General features: G+C 35.0%; 2 protein-coding genes across 2 annotated transcripts in view; one reads left to right on the top strand and one right to left on the bottom strand.

The window, feature by feature from the left end:
* LOC107692049 (guanine nucleotide-binding protein subunit alpha-13-like) overlaps positions 1-4,524 on the bottom strand; it is an 11,839-nt gene extending 7,315 nt beyond the window's left edge. Inside the window, exons 1-3 of the mRNA XM_016490929.1 lie at positions 4,218-4,524; positions 2,879-3,105; positions 1,520-1,570 (exon numbers count right to left, since the gene is read on the bottom strand). Coding sequence (XP_016346415.1) covers positions 1,520-1,570; positions 2,879-3,105; positions 4,218-4,497 — 558 coding nt within the window. The 5' untranslated portion in view covers positions 4,498-4,524. The remainder of the gene's footprint in view (positions 1-1,519; positions 1,571-2,878; positions 3,106-4,217) is intronic.
* Positions 4,525-5,653: 1,129 nt separating this feature from the next.
* LOC107692097 (regulator of G-protein signaling 9-like) overlaps positions 5,654-15,746 on the top strand; it is a 15,303-nt gene continuing 5,210 nt past the window's right edge. Inside the window, exons 1-17 of the mRNA XM_016491001.1 lie at positions 5,654-5,773; positions 7,280-7,376; positions 9,360-9,410; positions 9,644-9,750; positions 10,125-10,176; positions 10,368-10,426; positions 10,594-10,670; positions 11,276-11,357; positions 11,615-11,677; positions 12,326-12,355; positions 12,464-12,525; positions 12,722-12,835; positions 12,928-13,043; positions 13,220-13,307; positions 13,937-14,075; positions 14,159-14,241; positions 14,343-14,466. Coding sequence (XP_016346487.1) covers positions 5,708-5,773; positions 7,280-7,376; positions 9,360-9,410; positions 9,644-9,750; positions 10,125-10,176; positions 10,368-10,426; positions 10,594-10,670; positions 11,276-11,357; positions 11,615-11,677; positions 12,326-12,355; positions 12,464-12,525; positions 12,722-12,835; positions 12,928-13,043; positions 13,220-13,307; positions 13,937-14,075; positions 14,159-14,241; positions 14,343-14,466 — 1,410 coding nt within the window. The 5' untranslated portion in view covers positions 5,654-5,707. The remainder of the gene's footprint in view (positions 5,774-7,279; positions 7,377-9,359; positions 9,411-9,643; positions 9,751-10,124; positions 10,177-10,367; positions 10,427-10,593; positions 10,671-11,275; positions 11,358-11,614; positions 11,678-12,325; positions 12,356-12,463; positions 12,526-12,721; positions 12,836-12,927; positions 13,044-13,219; positions 13,308-13,936; positions 14,076-14,158; positions 14,242-14,342; positions 14,467-15,746) is intronic.

Raw genomic sequence — 15,746 nt, forward strand, 5'->3', positions numbered from 1 at the left:
AAAAAATTCAGGAGTCAGCTGTCAGCACAATTAGAGATAAGATATCAGCACAATAACACATTCAGCAAAATATTGTCTAATTATCGTTATCGATAAAATCCCTGTAAATTATCGAGATATCATTTTTTTGTCAATATCGCACACCCCTAATTTATGTTATTTAATTGATATAATAATTTATTGTTAATAATTGTTTAAATTAATATAGTAATTAATACTTTTGACTCATCCATTTTCTTAAAAATGGTCTAAAGGCTGAAATATAAAGTTTAGCATTTTATAAAAAATGTTGTTTTTGTGAAAACTTGTATCTGAACTGTAAATCCTGCTTTTTAAAGTAATTTTACAGTTTAATATGGTACTACAGACATTGCCCTACCCCGCTCGGTAGGTATTTTATTATGGTATTAATTTTATTTGTGCAGGTCTTAAAAAGGTCTTAAATTTGAGCTTAAAAATCCTGCAGAAACCCTGCAGACTCTGAAACTTGCAGCGCTAGGGTTGGGTACCGAAACCCGGTGTCAATATGGCACAGGTACCTATGTAACGGGTATGTACTAGAACCAAATCAGAACGCAAATTTCGGTGCCACTTAAATGCCTGAGCGATCGATTGAAATATTTGTCCTGGTTCTCCGAAATGGACGCAAGAAGCTTGGGCGTCGCTAGGCCATTTTTAGCGGGGCTATAGCGATTAGCTCCATAAACTGTACACAAATTCGTGATGGCCTCAGAGTCAGTCCACTTTAAATTTCATATGAAAACGGCGGGATTGTTATAATATCTGTATCTGTGCAGTTCTTGTCATAAATACAGTTTACAAAAGGTCACGAGGGAGCAATTGGTTTCCCCATCTACTGTAAAGTTTTCGCTGACATCTCATCACACCACAGTTGTTTCCTCTAGCGAAAATCTAGCCCTTAACACATATGAACGCATACTTTATAAAACTACATTTATAAAAGCATACTTTTTTTAATGATATTTTCATTTGAACATTTAATATAAAACATATTACAGTGCATGTGGCATACCATACAGTCATTCACAGAACTGATTAAAGACAGTGACAGAGCACTCAGTCAATTCACTCATTTTAACTAAATATCAGAGTGATTTACAGAGGTACAGTAGAAACATTATGTGTGGTTTTGTATTAAATATTGTTTTGTATTAAACAATGACCCAGATCTTGAAATACATTTATTAGCCTTAGAGTAAGGGAAGCACAACTCGGGAAATGAGAGCATCCGAGGAGCATGTGAATGCTATGTATATTTATTTTTAATATTTTGAACGTTATCCAGTGTTTTTTTTTTTTTTAGTATCGGTTCAGGCACCAGTACCGTTCTAAAAGTATAGATTTGGCACCGGTATCGTAAAAAATTCAATCGATACCCAACCCTATGCAGCGCTTGTGTTTATTTAATGAAATCATAGCCTTTTGAAGTTTAAGCCATATATTAAGCCAGATATTAAGCCATGACAACATTAATATTTATAAAATTATATTTTTTTACCAATTGTCCAAGTTTATCCACACTGTCCAGGAAATACTTCACAGATTCACCCTAAAAAGATTAAAAAAAAGACACACAATCATAATTAGGTCTCCAATATGTGAGCTTTGGTGCAGAAGGTGCAACTTTGAATTTATCTTGTGCTGTGTCCCAATTTCCCTGTTTTATCCATTTCCTGTTACACTATACAATTGTCCAAAAAAAAAAATAATAATAATAAATGTTATTAGTTATCTCTTTCTCGTTCTCTCTCTCTCTCACACACACACACACACACACACACACACACACACACACACACACACACACACAAACACAGAGTAGAACATAACTATACAATATTTTCCACCAGATTTGCTGGTCCAAGGCTGGCCATATATTAAGCCAGATATTAAGCCATATCGCAATTCTGTGATATAATGTGACATGTTGGTGTTATATATTTCACTTGGATGTCTGTCTTCACAACCCTCAACGGACACCTTGGCAATTGAATCGCCATTGGCTAGCTGCAGGAAAGTGGACCTCGCAAGCTTGATTTGAGGATCACTGATATACTAGGTTACTCTGGCCTTATTCATAAGCAAGTTTACCTAACACAAAATCAGGAAAATGAGGATCTGCTGTGTGGCCTCTTATTGGCTTGCTTTATGGGGAATGCAAATCAATGCAAATTAAGAAGAGAAAGTGACTTGGTCACCAAAAATGAATGTTTATCACTAAATAAATACGGATAAACATGTTAATCACAACTTGTACAACAATGGAGATTTTAGTTGGAAAATTTGAGCTGAATCCTAATCTCAGTCATAAGGGTTCTACCCCTGAACATGCATGATCTTATTTTCATATCTGAAATGCAAACTATACTCACGCACAGAGAGAATGCCCTCATTGTCATGAGTAAAAAGTCACTTCATTTGTGTTCAACTCATACCTGTGCATTACTCTCAGGTTTCAAACATTGTCTATGCTACGCTCACAACATATATGACTTCTTGAGCATAATCAGTCCAACAATATCAAAACACGGCTGCTTAATTACATTCTAAATATATGAAATATATAAACACACATTACACCATGATTAATGCTTTGGCGGAAAAGCTTGATAGGAGTAATTATGCAAGTACACTGTGCTTATCTCTCATGATTCATAATATCAAGCTGTTTAACAACAGATTAACATTCCTTCAAGTTCACGGCCCCCACAATTACACAAATCATATGAAAAAGTGTGAGTGGATTCTATATCCAAAACTTTACTTCACAGGGACTAAGAACAACTGAAATTATCAGTTCAAACTATGTACAATAATTAATAATAAACAAAATAATGAGTAATCATTTCATATTTACCAGCTGAAACTCTCTCCGTCTGTCGTAGGCATTCTGAATACCACTGTCTTGCCACAGGGCACAGATGGAGGGCAGGTAGTTCAGAAAGACTTTGGTCTCCACCATCCCTTTAGCCATCATGGATGAGCGGGTGTCAAAGGCCATCACTGTCTCCCCGTGAACCTGATTCTCAGGATCACCCCAAGGGATGTGCAGCTTCTCACGGGCATCCACCAGCACTCGGACACCTAAACAGACCATTAGAGATATTGACATATTGCATTAATCAGGTTACTATAAAAATACATTTGAGGCTGCTGACATGATGTTCTTTAAAAAGAAAATGAAATAGCATTATTTTACTATGCATTCTCAGACCATAAGGTACCATTTTGTCAACATGATCAAACTTACGAAAATGAAAGTCCTTTTTTTTTATTTCCTCTTTTTTATGAGGTCAAAAAGGTCAGATGGGCTACAGTGAGTTCGATAACTAAAATTATACAGTATACAAAAAGTTATTATAAAGTAATAATAAATATACTTATTATATAAAATGACTGTACTAAATATGCATATCAATTTCAGCACCCAAATAGTGAAGAAATTGTTTTCCTTAATTTAAAGTAGCTAGTAACATAAGAAAAAACTAATATTATTCGACATGTAATAAATGATACTAAAAATTATGTAATACGCTTTGACTTAACTGAAATCAGTAAACATCGTACTTATATTAATTCATTCATGTAAGTGAATATTATATAATACATATTAAATAAATGTTTGTATTTAATGGGGTTTACTAATATTGGGGGGCATTTAGTCAGAAATGGGAGCAGATCAAACCTAAGCACTATTAAACAGGTTAATCAAAATAATTCCTTACTTTTCCATCCTAAATTCTGTAGCCTCCTTTTTCCGTTTTTTAGCCGTTTTGTCAGGTATGTCTCAAGAAACAGTTTAGATACATATATCAGAATAATGTCATAAAACAATCACACATCCAGATGACTAACAGACCAAAGTAGGCGCTGTACTTTCTCTAGAGGCGCCAAGTTCACTGAAAGTATTATGTGAGACTTGAACATAGGCTACATATGTAAATGTTTTACAAACAGTCGTATCCGTTTTCGAAGCCTGCATATTTTATCTGAACATGTATAATTGGTGTTCAACAAACCCAACTGGCCTTCGCGTCGTCTATGGGCTGGGTGAGCAATCGAACGTTTGCTTAAGTTAGGCGAAAGAAGTCGATAAAACACATGTACCTGCCGCTACAACAAAATTGAGATTTCACTGAGTGTTCCTTTTTAATAATGAACTTGTCTCTTTCGATTTCAATCTACTGGTGTGATACCTTTGATAACATTGCTGTAGATTGTAGCCCGGAACTCTTCTTTGGCCCGCTGATCGAAGTCCTGCCCATGAATTATGCGCATTTGTTTGAGGAAAGTTGACTTGCCACTTTCGCCTGCTCCTAACAGCAAGATCTTCACCAGTTTCTTCACATGAGTCTTCTCTCGAAACAGGCTTTTATCGATCTCCTTAGACTTTCTAATTTGGTCAATTTCGCCGCTGGAGAGAAGACAATTGGGAATACAGACTATAGCAGTCCGGGAGGGCAGGAAATCCGCCATCTTTGTAGTTACGACTTCATGGATACATCACTGTTCACGTGTTCTGTACAAATAGGCGGATACACGGGTGTGGTTTATTGTTTGGAAATTAATAAAACACAATGACAACTATTTATTGTTTCATCATTTATATGTATTGGGTTGGGCAATTCCTATTAAGCATTAGGCTACCTTTTTATGTCCACGTCATGTCCTAATGTATTGGATAATATAAAAAACAGTAGGCTATTCTTTAAAAACTGACAACATAGTGGTACATTTTAAAATAATTTGGTTTGAGTAAATGTTTTGCCGCTTCCTGGTGTTTCTTGTTTATGTTTTTTTTCCCTTTCTCTAACAATTTGATATTTTTACACAGCCTGTCAGTATCACTCCATCCTAATAATCTTTGTAATGTTCATTTAACTAACAAAAATAAGTTCTTTAATGACATGATCTTTCAGCAATGGATTGACTTAACGGATTTGGACTTTCATTTCATGTCGGACCCTTGAGCAATGGATTTATAGCCTATTTATTAATAACCGGGAGTACGACCAAATCCACTGCTCGAGGGTCCAACATGAAATGACACTCGTGCAGTAGCTTTTGTTCCTGTTAGCATCCTGTTCATTTGTTATTGCCATTGTGTAGGTAGCCTAATGAAGTTATACTTGCTGTAATAAAGTTTTAGTGTCCAGAGCATATTTTTATAAGTCTGCTACCCATTTTACAGAAATATCTCCTGAAATTACAACACAAGCATATACCATTTTTTTCTTTTTCTTTTTTTTAATTACATAGCTAAATTGTCCTGCATAATATGAATGACCCAGTTGATCAAACAATTAATGTAAACATTTTACATGCGCAGATTTACTTTTTCGTCGCAGTAAAACCTTTTTTTGTACGATAATCACAATAACAAAGAGTTTATGCATTATAGTAATCATAAATCCCGCCCAGCGGTTTTTGTTTTTTTCCATTTCGATCTGTAGTTTCATGTCAGCCCCAGGTGCCTTCGTGTGAAAAAGACGACACCAGCGCCATCTACCGTTACTGTAATCACTGCGCTCTGCATACAGGTTTACCTACATGAGCAGAGCTGTTACCTGATTGGCGCACACAGCCGTCGTCTTTGTGTGCATTATGATTTTAGATTAGACATAGCCAAAAAGATTTAATTCTCTCGTCTACGACCGTCGACAGACTGTGGCGTGAAGACGCGAATATGACCATAAGGAATGTCCGGGACCACGGGCAGCGTTACAGACCGCGTATGGCATGCCTGAAGAAGGTGGGTTGAGAGCATCATCCATAGCTCATCATCACCATCTGTGTTATTGACATTCTCGCGAAAGAGATAAGAATAATGTTACATATGGTTTCTGTAATCTAACACATAATCTTTAATGCCTTAAGATCCAATGATACAGTGGGTACGGAAAGTATTCAGACCCCCTTAAATTTTTCACACTTTGTTATATTGCAGCCATTTGCTAAAATAATTTAAGTTGGTCTTGCTGTATTTGAGCGCAGCAATATAATTACTTTAATCCTCATTATCATTATAGGCTGTCAATTTTACTTTCAGTGGTGATTCCATCCATTCAGAATATTAAAGCGTCTTGTATATGCAAAAACTATATAAATAAATAAATAAAAAATATTACCTGGACCAGAAACAAATTATTTTAAGAGTATGCGAACACTGTCCTTGTTTTGGTCACAGAGGAACTTCAATTGAATCAATTCAAATTGCGTGACATTGTCATTGTCATGTTTGCTTGTTTGAATTGAATTGAATTGAATGTATCATTATTATTATTAGCATTTATTTAGTGTTTTCAAGTCCGGATATTTTTATTGATTTGACACACCATGTACTCTGATTTAAATTTTGTGATTTTTTTTGTCACTTCCTAGATTTTGTTCTTTTGTTTTCCAGGTACAAAATGGACTTTTATTATTAATTAGTGCCGACTCCCCAAAAAATATGACCCACTAAAATAAAATAAATTAAATTAATTAATTGAAAATTATATTATAAGAGGTTATATTATATTCTAAATTTAAAATGTAAATGTAATAGCTTCATTACAATAACTAAAATGGAAGTGGTGTCAAAATCAAACGTTTCGACCACTTTAAAATGAATTAATGTTGAAGAAAAGTTGAGCTCGTAAAAACTCCATAAAAAAATGTAAACTCATAAAATCGATTTAGAAATAGAAGAAATTGTTGCAATTTAAATGCATTGTAAAGATGTTATGTCATAAAAATGAAAATGCTGTATAAGTGTTAATTGTGAATTTAGCAGCTTACTCTCAGATAAGGTCACTGTGTGCTGATGGTATTAGTCTAGCTTTGCCATCAGCCTCTCATATAATGCAGTCCCTCTTTTATCACTATGATACTTCAAGCTGTATGCTTGAAGTGATCCCCCACAATGTGATCCACTAGAATATGTTTTATTAGTGCATTACTTTGCTCTTTGCCAATGCACAGATAGTAATGACCCAATAACCCGGCCAAGAGCTGTCTGTGATCCAGACCAGGGTGCAGCATGAGTTCACAACAGTCTTCAAAAGCCAGAGACCTTGACAAAGCAAGAAAAACTTCAAACAGCTGAGTCCCAAATCAATCACTGAGTATATTTCAAAGAGGTCCATAAACCAGCAGGGATGACTTCACGGTGGAATAATTTAGTCAGATGTGCACACAGGCTGCCACAAGGTATTAAAAAAATAGATGTTTGTATATTGTACATCCCATATCTATATCACTTTTTTTTGCATGCTAGGTGGAGAACGTGGTGTTGGAGATGCAGGACCCCAAAAGTGGAGTGAAATCTCAGACCCAAAGGCTTGTAATCACCTCCATCCCACATGCTATAACAGGTGAGATCATCAGAAATAGCCGCCTTTTCACATTAGCTGATCGTATTCCTCAAGAAGGAATATTTACAGGTTTCAAGCTGATGAAAACTATGAGATGTAAGACACAGCATTTGTAATTAAAGATAGTAGGCTCACCTACTCAATTGTATTGATTGTTGTGGTTGGATTACTCCTCGGGAGTGCTAGTGCGGTCCATGCATTTAGAGTCTGCTTATGTGAGTCTGAGACTGAAGAATCTATTGCCATGACAACCTCTTAGCAGCTGGTTGCAATGACTCTCTCCTAGGCTGCATGGTTTCAGGGAGGAGAGCTCTTGTAATCTCCACCGTTCGTCTTAATGCTGTCAGCCAGCTACATATAACATACGACTTATGATTAACTTAGATTTGTGTTTGCTTAAACTTAATTGGCACCTCTGGTTATTCACATCAGTTTTTATATAATTTATGTAGTAGAAAGACATCTGAGGTTTTTATTTAAAAATTAATTGAAATGATCTGGTATGCTCCTCAGGCTAGCAGACACTAATAAAGCCAATCAGATTCACCCCTGCAGAGATCTTCTCATTAGTCTTCTATCACGAGAGCCTCAGCGGGACACAGTGGTGTACCGAGTCATAGTGCGATAGCTATTTTGAGAATGCACCTTTGTTCTGTGTCCAATACTCACTGTTGTTTTCACCTTAAAGGCGCTTTACGAATCTCTCATTTAAAAGCCTGCTAAATTAATAAATCTAAATGACAAACTTATAAATGTTAATGTACAAATTATAAATAAATTATATACTAATTATTCTCTGCCTCCATTTTTACTTCCAATTCAGCATATTTATTTTGCGCATACTCTCTGCCACTTAAAGCTAGGCAAAGTTTTTCATAAAAATTTTTTTGTTATACTGGTTGAAAGTCTCTTCGCAACCTGATCAACCAATAATTAAAGTGGTCTAATCTAATCTATTCAAAGCTCAAATTTGAAGACTTGTCAAAATACACAGAGACATACAACGAGGTAAAACAAGCATAAACATTGGCAGTGTTTTTACAAAGATGGAGGAACTTGATGAAATGTTTGCGATAAACGTGCAGAGTTTCTTTTCGATAAACTTCTAGTTAAAAGTATTCCTAATATGTTGGAACCTTTATTGAAAGTAGCCTATTTTACGTGTTGAGACGTGCCTTCACTTTTATAGACCCATTGGAGCGGTGTTTGTGATGTTTGGGGGGGCTTAATACACAAAGGGAGCATTTGCATTAAAGCAATAAGCCCCGTGAAGCCGTGGTTTACAGTGAATTTATAACAGCTAAGGGGCGTTGTTAGGCATGACGCGAAGCTTTTATTAAACGGTTATTCCATATATGTAGTAAGGTTTCACAAAATAAAACAGAGCAAATAAAGTGTAATGATATTAATAAAAACATTATTCTTCCACCAAACAATGTAGTTCCTCAGAATCAGTTGTGGTTGCAACAAAGTGGTTGCCGAGCAACACACAAACATAAACAAATGTGTATGTTTGTAGAGTAATTTACAACAGCTTCGAACGTGGCTCAGCCAATCAGAATCAAGGACCGGAACTATCCATTTTATAAAGATCGTTTAAAAACAAGCTTTATTTTTGTAGTTCCGCTAAGTGACACTTGTAGCGGAGAAATTAATTTTTATATTTCTTTTTTTATTATTTCAGTATAGTACATTACTAAATGAAAATGAGAAATGTTTCCTTGGCAACTAGATGAAATAATTGTTAGATATATTTTTATTTCATATTTACTTTATTTCAAGTAACAAAAATGTTTTTTTTTATGGTTTTAGTTTTGGTTATCTATAATAACCCTGCTTGTCTCTCGTGGTGTGTGTGCTTTGCTGATGACTCCTGGTGGGCACATTCAATCTGAAGGCCAACTTTCCACTGATACAGTCTTTTATTGCTCTGAAATGTTTTACTTGAACTTTTAACATTTATTGCGTATATTGTTCTTTCAGGGGAAGATATTGTTGCATGGCTCGTGAATCGATTCAAAATAGATGCTACGGGTAAGTCAAGTATATAGTTTTTTGTTTAGTAATTTAATAATTGTAAAAAAAAATATGTCTCAGTCCAGATCTGTATAAATATATGTATAAACAGATATGTATAAAGTATAAATATAACCAGATATGCTTTAAGAAATATATTCTAGTGATATGCAATTTGATGTGGGATGCTGTACTGTTGATTTGGGTCTTGCTTAGATGCATTAAGTTACTTTCTCATTCTAAATGTTTAGAGGCCCGAGCTATGGGGACCATGATGGTGGCTTTTGGGTACATCTATCCACTACAAGATCATAAGAGACTCATCCTTAAACCAGACACATCCCTGTATCGCTTTCAGGTAACTTTCACAAACAACTTTCAAATACTGTGATAGCACTTACAGTACAGTATATCACATATATTACCATCACAGTTTCCACAAAAATATTAAGCAGCACAATTGTTTTCAGCATTGATAATAATGAGAAAGGTTAGGAATGATCATGTGATACTGAAAACTGGAGTAATGGCTGATAAAAATTTAGCTTTGGCATTACAGAAATAATTAACTTTTAAAAATATGTTACAATAGAGAGCAGTTATTTTAGATTTTGTGATAATATTTCATAATATTACGTTTTTTACTGTTATTGATCAAAGCATCCTTGGTGAGCATACGAGAGTTCTTCCTTCCATATGCTTTGTACTAATCTTTTCCATTTCTTCTTCCAGACCCCATATTTTTGGCCTGCTCAGCAGTGGCCAGTGGAAGACACAGACTATGGTGTGTAATCATCTTTCATTTTTCATGCATGCTGATAGGTTGTCATAGCAATAATTCACAGTGAGGTTATTCATTATTCTTCAAACAGGTCTGAGATAAAGAATGTGATAAAATGCTTTCATGTTGAGTCATATCACATTTTTAAATTGGCTTTTACTGGCAAGGTCAGATGTTTATTTGTGTATTTCCAGCTATTTATTTGGCAAAGAGAAATATACGCAAGAAAGGGATGTTGGAGCTCTATGAACAGGTAATCGTTGTCTTAAACCTCATCTATTAAATATACATGTATATTAATTTCTCTGAAATCCTGTGTTGTAATGCAGAGGAAGAGGAACTCACTATAATAAATGTTATGATAAATTACTAGACTTAGGAATTAATAAAGACATCAAATTTGTGTGTTTCTTTACTCAGGAACAGTACAACAATCTTTACAAATGGGTGAATCACAAGTGGGATTTTATTGTAATGCAGGCCAAAGAGCAGTACAGGTGGGTCACACTTAACTTCAAATATTGCAGAATATTTATGATTTATCCTGGCTCATTCAATCCGTGTGTATACAGGTTAATGAATGAGACCCAATGTTTTTCTTGCTTTGTTGTCAATATACACTGCCTGGCCAAAAAAAGCACACTCTAATATTTCATTTGACAGCTTTTAGCTTTGATCAGTGTTTATTTGTTGTGGCATTGCTCCAACAACCTTATGCAACATCACAACATATATTTCCATCAAGAGTTGCTGAAAGTTTAAGATCTTTTATTGACTTCTTTAAAGCTGACTCCATCACATCCACAGGACTTTCAAAAGGGTCACAACTCTATGGTGACCAATTCGTGTGTGAAAATTACACACTACTGAATCACTCTTTCATAATTTGAGCCCATTTAACCTTGTCATTATCATCCTAGAACATGTACGTGGGTACTTTTTCAGAGATGTGGTTTTTTTTTTATGAAAAGCTGCACACTAGGCAAGGCAAGGCCCTTCAGTATTTGCTTATTTAAATCCAAACAGTGACTTTTTTTGGCCAGGTAGTGTGTATTTTATTTTTGTTTCAGCATATAAAAGACACATTGCTTTTTTTGTGTAGGGCGGGTAAGGAGAGGAAGAAGCCAGACCGGGTGGTTTTTGACTGTCAGGAACGGGCCTACTGGGTTGTACATCGGCCACCGGTGAGTTACCTTTGGACTGAGTATATACGGTCAATTAAAGTGACATATTTCCTTGTAAAATGACTTAAAGGGGTCATAGGATGCTACATGGCCCCTCCCACAATAGTTTGATTGACAGTAGCGTTTCAGCACAGACTAGATGTGAACGTTTATTTGAAATATTTTGCTATTTTCCTAATTCTGCACTCAGGCTCCTTTTAAATAAAGCGTCAGAACTTACATTCAATAAGTACAACTGTGCTATTTCCACTCAACAGCCAGGAACAGTTAGTGCTATGGACTATGGACATGACAGGATGGTCGACCCCAATATGGAGGAGGTAAAGGTATGTGTGAAAAATGATCGCAACTTCTAAAGAGATAAAAAATTTTGTGGTCCAGGATTTTTTAAAGAAATTTCACAGTGATGATATCTAGGCCTTCAAAATACAGTACAGCAGCTCAGATGAAGAATCTTGTAATGAGACACAGGGCTGTATATCCAACATTAACAGATATTACTGCTGAGATTATAATTGTGATGAGAGGCTGTTGTGCTGGGCTTATCAAGGATATTTCTAGCATGTCAACTTATATCCAATAGGATTTAAATGATCATAATCTCACTGCTTTCCACTATAAAGGTCTCATTGTATTCAATAAAATAGGTTTGTTTTACACTCTTTGTCTCTTTCTTTCCTACAGATTTGATTCCTAAACTTATCTGTGGAGACACACGACAAGAAACAGCAGATGACTTCAAAATGAAAGCACACACTCAATGGATCCTAAAATTGGTCTCTGTGTAATAGAAATATGAGTGCATGCTTTTAAAAAATGACATTGCAAGTCCACAAAAGGACCATATTCACCGAGACTCATAACGCAAACATGCTCAAATGTCAGTCTTTTGCTTTCAACACAGTCCTTTAGTGTGAGTCACCATTTACTTTCCTTGCACTTAAACTGTTTCTAAAATCATTTTACAGAAAAAAACATCTGACTACTACAGAAGAACTGTAAGTATCAACTTTAACTAGCACAAATATTTAGATGCAACAGGCAATGATCAAATTAGAATTTTTTTTTTTAGGTTTTGACCAATGAATCATTGTGATTTCTTGCAGGTTATGTTCACTCAGCAGTGTATCATGAGACCAAGGGTGAAGTCGTCTGTGTCAATTGGAGCGTATGTTACTGTGATATAACAATTCCAGTTATGACTTACATTATATGTAGAATCCTGTATATTGTATATATATATATATATATATATAAAATATATTATATTAAAATTGTAATATATAACTATATTACATATCTTAAACATATTGTAATAATATTTTGATAATATTATTTTTAATTTTATTGTAATTTTTTTGCAGAATTGTTAAGTACACAACAACATACAAAGAGCATGACCCCTTTCTCCATGCCTGCCTCCCAAGCAACCCCTGGTTAACAGATGATGTTGCATATTGGACTCTCAACATGCCAAAGTGAGCCAGATACAAACCTTTTTATTTAAATAAAAGCTTGTTTATTTCTTTATTAAACATTTGATTAAATATTGTGTGTTTGGTTCATACAGTGTTGAGACCCCTACTAAAATGAGGGTGGAGTGCTGGACTTTCAGCTTTGGAGAACTGCTTATGGACCCTCGGGGAAGGGCCGATTTCCGCCTCTTCCTTAAAAAGGAGTTCAGTGGTATGCATTATTCTAAACAACATTTTAACAATGTTGGCATTAGACTTATTAGGTGATTTTTGGTTTAGGTCTGCCCCATTTTAAGAATGCGATTCAATTGTTGACGTTCAGATTAAAAACTGCAATAATTGTTATTTATTAAAGGAGATTGTGACTTTAATCTGATTGGTGAATAGGTGAGAATCTTGCCTTCTGGGAGGCATGTGAGGATCTAAAATGGGGTGCTGCAGAGACAATGAAAGAAAAGGCTCAGCAAATATATAAGTAAGCATAGAATTTTTGGCTTTTTGGCTTTTTTATATAATATAATATTATATTATATTATATATTGTGTGTACACTACTGTTAAAATATTTGGGGTTGGAAAGATTTTTTTATGTTTTCAAATAAAATCTTATTCTGACTGCATTAATTTGATCAGAAATACAGTCAAAATTTAAGTAATTTTTTTATTTATTTAATACATTTTAAAATGTAATTTATTCCTGTGATGGCAAAGCAACCATTTTTTAGCAGCTATTACTCCAGTCTTCAGTGTCACATGATCCTTTAGAAATCATTCTAATCTGCTGATTTGGTGCATTATTACCCATGTTAAAAACAGCTGTGCTTCATAAGACCATCATTTAGTTGATTTTTTTGTAACAATGTGAATGTCTCGATTGTCACTTTTGATCAGTTTAATCCTTGCTGTATTAAATAAATAGTATTTTTTTTTAATCCTTCTTATCAAACTTTTTAACAGTAATATATATGTTTATTATTGTTATTTACATAACAATTACATAATTATAAAATATATATATTTTCTTTTTTCTCTACTTGTTTTAATCATTAATGAAACGAATAACATCAGCATTTAACTCTGGCATTTTTTATTCTTATTTGATTAGGACCTTTTTGGCACGTGGAGCTCCACGTTGGATCAACATTGATGGCAAAACAATGGACATAACAGTGAAGGGTTTGGCACATCCTCATCGTTATGTACTGGATGCTGCCCAGACTCACATTTACATGCTCATGAAAAAGGTCTCTGATCTCATGTAAAACCTTGCAGATCAAATGCCTTGTGCTGAGCTTAAATTTAATCTTGCCTATGATCTGTCATTAAGGACTCATACGGGCGATATCTCAAGTCCCCAGTGTTCAAGGAAACTCAAAGAAAGGCCATTGCTCCTGAACCACACAGATTCACGTGAGATGTGCCTTTCTGCTAGTTCCTATATATTAAGATACTGCTTTATAATGCATAAGTGACATTAAACATGTTCTTTACTCTTTTCTATTGTCTCCTAGTGAGACGCAGTTGGAGCAGAATGCCAAGAGAAGGCGGCCCAGCCCGAGTCCCATCATCCTGAGACAGCAGGAAGAAGAACAGAAGGCCAAACTTGCAGCAAGTGGCCCGGTGGACATCACACAGGTCATGAGCAAACTGGAAAGGAAACAGAAAGCCTAGAACACAGAATAGATATAAGCATATATTTATGATAAGCAAAAAGGATAACCACCTTTCTGGTAAAAGCAATAAACAGTTTTGCAAGACAACATATTTATATAGTAATAATCCAAAATGCCGCTGCAAGATTAATCTTTAATGAGCCGAAAAGAATGCACGTCACACCTCTGTTCATCAATTTGCACTGGCTACCAGTAGCTGCTCGCATTAAATTCAAGGCATTAATGTTTGCCTACAAAACCACCACTGGCTGCACCCATTTACCTAAATTCATTACTTCAGAGGTATGTGCACTCTAGAAGCTTGCGTTCTGCAAGTGAACGGCGTATTATTGTGCCATCTCAAAGAGGCACAAAATCACTTTCACAGACTTTTACATTAACTGTTCCCATATATATATATATATATATATATATATATATATATACACCTTGCTACGTGTACTGTGTTAGGCTAACCGAGACTTGTCATTTGCACTTATATATTGTTGCTCTTTTGTTAGTTTTGACTGCTTTTATTGTCCTCATTTGTAAGTCGCTTTGGATAAAAGCGTCTGCTAAATGACTAAATGTAAATGTAAATATATAGAGAGCATGTTGCGTCTGTAATATTCCACAGATATTTCTAGTTTTTGAAAATTTGCTTGGTATATTTTTTAAATATCATAGAAAATTTCCATTTAGCCTTTTTAGGCCATTATTTTATTCTTTCACAGTCTTGTCATTCACAATCATTTTTAATGTTTGTCATATTTATGTTTTGTCAAACTTCATACATACAGTCAAACCAAATTTGTTCAGACACCTTCAAAATTTCACACATTACACACAGTTTATTCGCTAGAGTTTAGAAAATGGTAATAAAATATGACAAGAACTCAGAGTTAAACTGTGTCAGAACAAATTCAGGTCAGGTCAAAGTGTTTGAATAATTTTGGTCCCAAATTTTTATCAGTTTTACTGGTAGTCCACTGTATGAAGCATTTTTGGGTATAATATGTCACAGTTTACTTTCTTTTGCTATCCTTACTTACATGAATAAACTATAGTGTCCTGCACCCACTAGTAAAAAAATATCAATGTTTGCCTACAAAACCACCACTGGCTGCACCCATTTACCTAAATTCATTACTTCAGAGGTATGTGCACTCTAGAAGCTTGCGTTCTGCAAGTGAACGGCGTATTATTGTGCCATCTCAAAGAGGCACAAAATCACTTTCACAGACTTTTACATTAACTGTTCCC

Source organism: Sinocyclocheilus anshuiensis, unplaced genomic scaffold (genome assembly GCF_001515605.1).
Source record: "Sinocyclocheilus anshuiensis isolate Anshui unplaced genomic scaffold, SAMN03320099.WGS_v1.1 scaffold726, whole genome shotgun sequence".
In the NCBI taxonomy this organism is placed as follows: domain Eukaryota; kingdom Metazoa; phylum Chordata; class Actinopteri; order Cypriniformes; family Cyprinidae; genus Sinocyclocheilus; species Sinocyclocheilus anshuiensis.